This window comes from Astatotilapia calliptera, chromosome 6 (assembly GCF_964374335.1).
Source record: "Astatotilapia calliptera chromosome 6, fAstCal68.1, whole genome shotgun sequence".
NCBI classification, from domain to species: domain Eukaryota; kingdom Metazoa; phylum Chordata; class Actinopteri; order Cichliformes; family Cichlidae; genus Astatotilapia; species Astatotilapia calliptera.
In genome coordinates, this window is record NC_137427.1 from 1103947 (window position 1) to 1114680 (window position 10734).

General features: G+C 45.3%; 1 protein-coding gene across 1 annotated transcript; it reads right to left on the reverse strand.

Moving 5' to 3' along the window:
* Positions 1-5718: 5718 nt before the first annotated feature.
* Positions 5719-10564, reverse strand: acaa1 (acetyl-CoA acyltransferase 1). The gene is made up of 12 exons (XM_026169487.2): positions 10277-10564; positions 9636-9729; positions 9490-9547; positions 9341-9420; positions 9222-9264; positions 8500-8598; positions 8070-8150; positions 7597-7787; positions 7345-7524; positions 7074-7129; positions 6201-6346; positions 5719-6119 (listed from the first exon to the last, which is right to left on the reverse strand). The coding sequence occupies exons 1-12, from the start codon at positions 10460-10462 to the stop codon at positions 6044-6046; spliced, it is 1290 nt and encodes a 429-aa protein (XP_026025272.2). The 5' UTR covers positions 10463-10564; the 3' UTR covers positions 5719-6043.
* Positions 10565-10734: the final 170 nt, after the last annotated feature.

Below are 10734 nucleotides of genomic sequence, written 5' to 3' on the forward strand. Positions count from 1 at the left end.
ATCTAGTAGTGGGCTATGGTCATGTGTTAGTGGTGGGAACAGTCATATCCACTCACTCTCACTGGCTGTTTATTACTAATCACTGTGTAACTGCTGTGAATTCACAGTAACTGCCGTCTCCTTACAAATCTTCATTAGATTAACCACACTTATACAGACTGTATATAACTCCAGCCATGTTGATGAATTGCCTATATTGGCTGGAAATATTCATTTTCAGGGAAAAGACACAGACAGACGATGCTTACAGGATGTGATGTGACAACACTAATGAAATATTGATGTGTCATATTTGTCCAAGGCGTATTTCATTGTTATGGAAAAAGAGAATATTAAAATCATGATGACCAATTGGAGTGGTGATTTCTATGACTTTGTGTATATAATTTGGCATTTTGTACAAATGTAGGCTGATAATAAATACATGATATCATTTCATTCTTTCCAAAGGTTTATTTGCATGACGCACAAACAGACACAATTGAAAGGTACAAATGTGCATGACACGAATTCAAACGTGGTGCAGATGTGTGTCACAGGTTGATCTGGCTGTAGGCTGTGGCACTTGGCCAGAGGTGGCGCTGGTTGACTCGACTCCATGTTAGTGCACAAAGTAAACTGCTCGCTGTAGTTGTGAAGCAAAAACGCTGAATTCGGAGAAATAAACCGTGCGAGGGGAACGATAACGACGACAAGAGTCTCCCGATCGTTTACTCTTTGTGTCCCGTGAACAACAACGGCGTGGTGTTACTTGTTTGCTGTTTTCGCGATCGCGTCGCGCACGAGGATATCACCAGGTAAACTCGCCACATTTGTAAACATTTTGTTGTTCAACAGCATCAAGACTGACGGAGTGTGTTTGAGATAACCTCACAAGTGTCACAGATCAAAGTCAAAGTCAAAGTCAACTTTATTTGTCGATTCTGCCACATGTACAGGACATACGGAGAATAGAAATTGCGTTACTCTTCAATCCCTAGATAAATAGCAAATGAACATTTAAATATATTTAAATATAAAAGTGATTAAAAAATGCAAGTAAAATAATTAAAAAGTAAAAATTTAAATAAATACAATTTTACATATAACAAGAAAGCTATATAATATACAATATAATGGGTAAGTGACATTGAGTGTAAACCAGGCAGAGTAGTGCAAATAGGCAAATAGTGCAAATGGAGATTTAGTAGTTTAGTAGTAGTAGATGACACATTTGGCTTTTTTTTGCTGGTTTGTCGGTAGGAGCTACTGAAACGCAAGACTGCCACACATCTGTTCGACCAACGCCAGTTGATCTAAACGCCAGTAGATCTGGAACACCGGCAGCGTCTCCTTTCAGGCAGGATAGACGAACGTCACCGAGCAGTGACTGAGTTTGTGGTCAAAGGCTTGCACCCGTTTGCCACAGCAGATGATTTTCAGTAAGTGAATGTGTTTAATTGTAGGCAGGGACATTACTGGATATTCTTGTGTAATTGCTACAGAATAATTTATGTTATACTTTGTTATTGCTACAGAAGAATATTTATTTTATTATTTTACATTTACAATGTTTTTCCTGGGGACCCTGTGACGCCCCATTGAAGAGCCGTAGGCTGGATCTCTTAAGCTCTCACTGTTGGGTTTGTAAGGCCATGTTACTCCTAAATTTCTATCTTGTTCAAAGAGAAGATATAAAACAAAGTTCTAAGCTAAACGACCTTAGTGTTCTCCTTTTTTAAAAAGAATCGATAAAGAATCGAATCGTTAAACAGAATCGAAAATGGAATCGGAATCGTGAAAATCTTATCAATACCCATCCCTGTGTATGAGTGTCTTGCACCTTGCAGTGAACTGTCTGTGTTTACTTTCATGCAGTCTTCTCTTTATGGTAGATTTGGATATCGGTACAACCTCCTGGAGTGTTGTTCACTTGGTTGGCTTCACCGTGGAATGATTTTGCGATCATGCACCACTGCTGTCTTGTGTGGATGTTCAGGTGCTGAGTTCACCAGTGCCTTCTTTCTTTCTCAAAGATTCTGCCTCTCTGAATATTGTAGGAAGTTCTTGGATAGTTTTTTTCTGTTTTCCTGGCTTAAGGATGGCTTGTTTCACCTGCACTTAGAGCTCATTTGACCTCATGTTGTCTGTTCACAGCAAAATCTTTCAAATGCAAGCACGAAAACTCAAATCAACTCCAGGCCTTTAAATCTGCTTAACTGATAATGACATAACAGAGGAATTGCCCACACCTGCACATCAAGTAGCCTTTGAGTTAGGTGTCCAATTACATTTGGTCCCTTTAAAAAGAGGTTGGCACATTTTAAGGAGCTGAAACTCCCGAACCCTTCGTCCCATTTGAATGTGGATGCCCTCAAATGAAAGCTGACAGTCTACACATTATGTTCATGTCCATCATATAACTATAATTGGAATAAACAGGTAAAAAAACAAAACTTGTGTCACTGTCTAAATATATATGACCCTAACTATTCCTGCCACTGATGGAGCAACAGAGTGAAGTGTTCACAGACAAGTGAAGCTTCTCAGTCTCAGAGCAGGACCTGAGCGACTGAACACTTTTACATTATTTCCCCATAAATAATGGCACACTTTGATAGTCACATTCACAGGAGCAGACCAGGAACATTTGCACTGACGATCTCCTGAAGAAACATCATGGGGGTGTCACTGCATCTCCTACATTAGCATTTAGTTTGAAGTCCAGTTTCAACAGAAGTTGAACTGGAGACAGCAACTTGTTGAAATGTCATCTTAAATTGGTCATGTGATTTGGACGCGCTGGTGCGTCTGTCAACCCCACAGGGTTAAAAGTTGGTAAGTAGGCGTATACCTATTAATGACATCAAAGTCTGTTAACATGTTTCATTCTCTGAGCCTCATCAGCCTCTTCTGTAGGACGTCCATCCACCATCCTGGCCTTCAGCAGCACCAGACCCTTCTTGCAGGCTCTCTGTCTCTCTCTCTCTCCCCCCTTTCAGCCTGGTCAATTCAATTCAGTTTTATTTACACAGCACCAAATCACAACAACAGTCACCTCAAGGCGCTTTATACTGTAAGGTCGACCCTACAATAACACATACAGAGAAAAACCCAACAATCATATGACCCCCCCTATGAGCAGCACTTTGGCGACAGTGGGAAGGAAAAACTCCCTTTTAACAGGAAGAAACCTCCAGCAGAACCAGGCTCAGGGAGGGGCGGGGCCATCTGCTGTGATTGGTTGGGGTGAGAGAAGGAAGACAGGATAAAGACATGCTGTGGAAGAGAGACAGAGGTTAATAGTAACTAATAATGGCACCAAATATATGTAATTGTAATTCACCAACATACACCATGAGAATTTGCTCACACTGTTGGTGTATGAAACACATTTTTCCTTCTCAGTATTTGTTACTCAAATCATCAAAGGAATCATTGTCCCATCCATATTCTTCCACTTTTCCTTGTCGGGGTCGCCGGGGGGCTGCAGCCTATCCCAGCTAGAGCCGGTAGATGGGAAATCACTGCTCACTCATTTTAACATTAATTATTGTTTATTTACACATTTGTCACATATTTAGATTCCATTTAGTTTTGTTTTACAATCAGTTTTTGCTAAATAATAACAATAAAATATAAATGTACTTCATCGTGTTTATGGACATGAAACAGCAACTTTAGATCACTGACCACAGCTGGAAAACTAAAGTCATATGAAAGCTAAAATATAACATTGCTTTAAACTTTCACTTACCACAATATGACATTTGGAAAAACCAGTAAGTTTAAAATCATTAGTCAAACCTTTCCACACTACACTATGATAATTGCCCACATGACCCCTTAAACCAGCTAAATGTTTGTCTGTAATTTTCTTAATATACAATGTTGTTACACTGGTGCTACTGGAAATCTTCGATGTGTTGTAATGGGACAGTTTCTGATCTCTTCAGCCTGACCTGTATGCGCTCCACAGGATCATATTCTATCTCTGTTTAATCTCTTAGTACTTCTTGTACTAAGTTTTCTTTTTGTTTAAAGTGTCCTGACTGTGTTCTGTGACCACGTTGTGCAGAGAACTCGTCTCTATAAATGATTCTAAGTCTTACTAGTCAAACAGCCGGCAGGCTGCTCCTCTTTATGTTGTTTTTGGCCTGCAAAGGCAAAGTAAACCTCACAAAGACCAACTGTTTGTGTGAACGCTTTAAGATCCCACAGCAGTGGAGAAAATTGGAGCACAAATTACTTTTCAAAAATTATTTTTCATTATTTAAATACTTGGTTATATTTTTTATTTGCCTTCTCCTTGATTAATTAAAATATCAGTTTCATGTTTCTCTTTCAAAAGAAAAAGATATTATGTAATATACAATAATTGTAATATAAAGTAATATGTTAATAAAGTAACAATTCTTAGCTCTACTCAGTTTGATTGACAGGACAGATGATCAGTGGTGCAGAGTTCGTACCATCATCATTAAGCTCGGGACTGAAATATGGGTGGAGCTTCTCTGTGAAGGAGCAGCCAGTGAACGAGTAGATCAGAGCTGCAGCATCTACGTCATAGAAGGAGACCAGACCCTCCTCATAGTCCACAAACACCCCCACCTTCTGAGGACCAGACCGGAGACAGAGACGGACCGGAGGGGCGGCACAAGCTTTGTACTCACTTCCATCTCTCAGCCACACAGTCCAGAGACAGTCCTCGGGGCTCACTGACATGCTCTTTGTCCTGTTGATCGACTCTGTGGCCACTCCTACATCCCAGTCAGTCTTTCCTTTAACCTGAATTTCAAAGTAAAATCGCAGCGAAGAACTAAGACATCAGAAGGGAGATGACAGCAATGCAGTTTCTGTGCTGGGCTCTGAAACCTGACTGAAACTCTTCAAATAAGCCATTCCTCTGCAGATGATCTGTTAGCTGTTTGACAACTACTCTTTCAAGACAGAGACGGATCAAGAAAATTTGGGGGTCAAAGGGCAAGAGATTTGGTAGGGTGGTACAGCGGTCCCTCGTTTATCGCAGGAGTTACGCTCCAAAAATAAGCCGCGATAGGTGAAATCCGCGAAGTAGCCAACTTTATTTTTTACAATGATTATAGATGTTTTAAGGCTGTCAAACCCCTCACTGCACACTTTATACTCTTTTCTCAGACAGGCGTGAACATTGTCACACTTTTCTTTCTTGTTTAAACTCTCAAAGTTCAAACCTACGTAGAAAAATGAGTCCAGTATTATAGGATGAAACCAAAGGTCAAACCCTGTTTTCAGGTCCAGAACATGAGAGTAGAGCAGCTGCAGAGAATTCAACATTAACGAATCAACGGTACGGAAGTAGAGGAAGCAAGAACAGTAACTTCTACCTTCCCTTAGCATGGCGAGAAGTCCAACTTTTTGTGCGATGGTTAGCATCGTCCTCTGCCTTTCAGGTGCTGCTGCACAGCTGCCTTTGATGGCGCAAAACGTTTCGTCGACATTGTTGTTTGTTGGGGAGAAAACCTACAAACAGTCCAGCACTTCAGAGTCACGCTGCTAGGACATGCCCGTCGTTGCCAAGTTACCTGCTCCTCCCAGGCTGATCACATCCACTTCAGAGGTGGTGAGAATAAACACGAGACCTCCATGATGCTTCAGTGTGAAAACTGTGACGTTTCACTAACGGCGCACCCTGGTGGTAAAGAACACCATGAAACGAGACGGTGAAGTCTAAACAGTCGAGACCTCAGAGACATCAGGTGATGTGGAAATGTTTTATTCTTACAGATTACAGGCAGAGTCACTGGTTTGGATCGGTCCTTCAGAGCGTCACCGAGACACCTGAACCTGATGCAGCTCTGAATGTCACAGTCGTGCTGAGCAGCTCAGCTAGCAGGAAGTAAATGTGAGTTATTGATCTTTGCTGATTTATCAATCATCAGGAAACAAAGGCACGGAATCAGCTGCAGTTAGAAATGTTCCAACAGTTTAACATGAAGGGCGACCGAGACAGAAGCGACTCCATTGGTCACGTGACGGGCCTCGACTGATCGATGCGTTTCAGGCGACGGGTCAGTCTGAGCAGCTACGCTCCGGGGTATTCAAAGACGGCGGCAGCTCCCATCCCGGTCCCGATGCACATGGACACAACGCCGTACGCCCTGCGGGGAACACAAGAGGGCGACAGTGAGAACACGTTTTCAAACGTACGAGGAGGCGAACGCGTGACCGTCGACACCGACCTCCTGCCTCTGCGTTTGAGCTCGTTGAGCAGCGTCACCACCTGCCGGGCGCCGGTGCAGCCCAGAGGGTGACCCAGAGCGATGGCGCCACCGTTCGGATTCACCTTCTCCGGCGGGATCCCCAGCTTCTCCACGCTGTACACCGCCTGAGAGGAAACGCCACCACCAGCAGCGAGACAGAGGTGGAGGCCAAAGGTTAAAGTGATAATCTTTATTTAAAAAGACAAAAGCAAATGAACAAAGTCTGGAGACTGAGAGGTCAAAGGGTAAATTCCTGCATGTGGAAACGCTTTGATGACTTCATACTTTATCTGTACTGTGTTAAAGAGATACTGACTGAAGCTGAACTCGGGCCGTACTGCAACACTGTACCACAAGGTGGCGCACAGAGTCACTGTGATATTTATTTAAAAACAATGTTATCATGCTTGACTCTGATTGGTCAGTAAGACCATCCATCCATTCTCTTCCACGTATCCTTAAGAGCCTATCCAAGCTACCATAGGGCAAGAGGCGGGGTCACCCTGGACAGGTGGCCAATCCACCACCAACACAGAGAGACAAACAACCATTCACACGCACACCTATGGGCAATTTAGAATCACCAGTTAACCCCACTGACTGTTTGGACTGTGGGAGGAAGCCGGAGAGAACCCCCACAGACAGAGACTCCACACGGAGAGGCCCCGCCTTCTCGCTGTGGTGCAACCGTGCTGCCCACCACGCCAGTGTGCGACCCGTCAATAAGACTAAAAAAGGGATTGAGTTTATACACACACACACATAGACTCACATGCTGCCCCCTGCTGGCAGGAGTGTTCGTTTGGAGAGAGTAGCTACCTGCCTGAAGCGATACGTCGTCTCTGAACTCACCTGACTTGCAAAGGCCTCGTTAATTTCAAACACATCGATATCCGCCACAGAGAGTCCTGCAGAGAGAAGAACTCAGACATGTTGGACAAACTCACACTTTCCTCCACGTTCACGGGTGAGCTAAGCCCCGCCTCCCAGCTTTAGGAGGAGGCAGGAACCTGTAGGAAACATGCTAACGATACTGGAACAAAGATCTCTGGGTTAATTACGTCTTTCATGAATCTTAATCTGAAGTCGGAGGAGGACACGTCGGCGTACAAACACTTCCTACCTGCCTGCTGCAGCGCTGCCGGGATGGCGTACGCCGGTCCGATGCCCATCACATCAGGAGGGACGCCCACCACCGCGCTGGCCCTCAGGACCCCCAGCACCGGGAGACCCAGCGCCTCGACCGCAGACCTGCGACCGATCAGGACGGCCGCCGCGCCGTCGCTCACCTGGCTGGAGTTACCTGAGACAAACGAGCACGTGAGCTCCTGACGGCCGAGCGAGATTCATTCTGCGGCCCCGCCCGCACTCTGACCTGCTGTGGTGCTGCCGTCGGGCTTGAAGGCCGGCCGCAGTTTGGCGAGCCCCTCCAGCGTCGTCCCCGGTCTCACGCCCTCGTCTCTGCTGACCGTCACCTGACGCTCTTTGCCCTCGTCGTCCACAAACTTGGTGGTAACGGGGACGATCTCGTGGTCGAACAGACCCGCCCTCTGCGCCCGCGCCGCACTGTGTGGAGGAAGGACCGGGATTTGGTTGCAATGGAAACAGAAACAATCCTAAACATGCGTCAGTTTGTTTGACTTGGCTGCACTAAACACTCAAGTTTTTTCTGCTCTTGCATCTCTGTGATGTCACAGAAGAGGGGACAGAAGCTTCCAGGCAGCCAATCAGAGGAAAGTTAAAGGGGGCTGGCCTTAAAGTGGGGATGGACCGAGCGGATTATTTATGTCACGCGCGGAGTGAAAATATGGAGCAGGAGATTCTTGCGTGTTGCTGAGACGTTCTTACTTCTGCTGGGAGCGGAGCGCGAAGGCGTCCTGCGTCTCTCTGGAGACGCCAAACCTCTCTGCCACGTTCTCCGACGTGATGCTGCAGAACAAACACGACACGTCTCAGTTAAGACAAAAATAACCGTTAACATTTCAGCTGGGAGTCATATTTCAGCTTTTTATAGACGGTAACCGACAAAATGACGCCTGTCAGGAGTGACGCGACTCATTTTTGAATCACTTCAGGATAAATTCTGCAGCTGGTTATGATCAGAACGTCCGCTCACACATGCAGCACTGTGTGAGAATAATTAGTGTTTATCAGCGAAATCAGGAACAATAAATTATGAAACGTCCTCCTTTCAGCTGGACAGGATCTACAATCTGATTCGCCGATGCTCGGCGCGTCGACGATCATAAACAACATCTGGAATTATAAAGCGTCTCACCCCATGGGAATGATGCAGTCTCTGGCTTTGTCGTTGTCCATCAGCCTGGAGCTCAGGTCGCCCGGGTTACCGATCCCTCGCAGCGACATGCTCTCCACGCTGCAAACAAACAGGAAACGCATCACTTCTGTCAGTGTGTCATAAAAACGGTTAACGTGTCCACACGCTGCCATAGGAGCTTAATCCCAGTGTATGACCATGACTGTGATCTGCTCAGGATTATTATGGTATGTCCACTTTAATGTACTTTTGATCAATTTATGTTTAGTTTTTAAATCAAATGTGACTTTTTATAAATTCAGATATTATTATGATTATTATTATTATTATTATTGTGTCAGATTAAAGTTCAAAGAGATCTAAATTAACTGTTTGTGTCTAACCTGTAATTTTCCTGACTCCTTAATTTTATTTCAAATAAGAATTTTTAGAGGAAGAAAACAGATTTGGACTTTTTAAAACCACGACCATCTACTCACTCACTGTTTATAATAAACATTTTAATGAATTATGAGGTAATTATTGGCAGAACTGGGCCTCCGTACATCGATGGCATAGTACATGTCATAAATTAGCTAAGAAAAGTAAAATAGTTCATTATGTGTGTTTATTTAAAAAAATTAAACTTCACCTGTTTACATGAAAAATATTCTTCATGTTTAAAACTCTCAGCTTTACTTGAGCAATTTTTTAACAACATCTGGATCGAGTGTTAAACCCACCCGCAGGCGAGGCCGAGGTCGATGGCTCTGCTCCTGATGGCTCCTGCACACACGGGTCAGAATTCGGTCATTCGGGTAAAAACCGGGCGGTTGGGTTAGTGGGAGCACGGCGGCGTTACCTGCTACGTTAAAGAGCGCCTGCAGGCCGGAGGAGCACTGCCGGTTCACCGTGTAGACGGGCACCGACTCAGGGAAGCCGCTGAAAGGAGGACGGAGCGGTGAGGAGCGCAGACAAACAGCAGGAGAGTGTCAGAGGCGTCAGACTCACCTGAGGAAGTGAGCCACTCGGGCCATCAGTGCGCCGGCGCCGGGCTGGAGCACGTTACCTGAACAGACAGAGGTTACATCTTCACCTACCTGCAGACAGGTGAGTCAGCCGACACATCAGAGCAGACGCGAAGGACAAAGCCTCACCCACACAGACGTCTCCCAGCCGCTCAGGCGACAGTCCGACGTCCTTCAGCACGGCCGACATCACGGCGCTCAGCAGCTCGTCAGGCGTGGTGTCCTGGAGGTGCGGAAAGAGTTAAACAGAACTTTATTCACAGCAAAGCAGAAATTAAATAAAGATCCCACAGCGCCCACCACAGCAAAACACGTTTAAACTTTGAGCCCGAATTTCAACCTTAAAAATATTAATAAAGTGAGGCGCTGTGACTGGAGGTCAAAGGTCATCCTGACCACACGCTGTCAGCCTCACAGAAAATAATCTGCGTGATATCAAACAACACATTCAAATAATTTATATATAAAACACTGTTGTGAGAATTTTCTTTGTATTTACATCCATGTAAACTTTGTTTCTAAATAGAAAACTGATCAAACAACAGCTGCTCTGAACCTAAAGCCGCCTGCTTAAATAAAGCGCGTCTAAAGAAAAGAATCTGAAATAAAAAGTAAGATTAATGATAAAGAGACTTAACTGGGCGTCATATTAAGTTTCCTCGGAACTGCAGCTTAAAACCAGTGAAAATCACCGTAAAAACGGCCGTAAAGCAAACTTCGTGGTTTTCTGGCCTCACCTTCGCCACAGTTGGCAGGTAACCTGCACTCACCTTAAAGCCTCCCCTTTTGGCCTTTCCGATCGCGGTCCTGCGGCCGTGAACCACCACCACGTCCTCCGGGGAGCTGCGACTGCTCGCCGCTGTCGCCGAGCCGCAGTCCGACCTCCGTAAGTCCCGCCTGAAGTTCGACGAGCCGCCGGGACGCAGGTGTCCGGAAATGATCTTCAGCCTGTGCATGACGGCGGAGGAGCTGAGAGGAGACTCGCGGAGCGGAGTTCGGCTCCAGACTGGACTCTGAACCCAGAGTCCGCTCCAACAACATCCGGGTTCGTAAAGCCAGGACGGGAGGAGCGGAGGGACAAACAGTGCGCGCGCATGCAGCGGATTTATCAGGTCAGACGAAAAGAATCAGAAAATTTTAATTATCCCCAATTAAGATACGACAGAGCAGCATGTCGATGAGGATAAGGCCAGGGCATAAACAGGCAATAAGAGTGAGATAATAACAA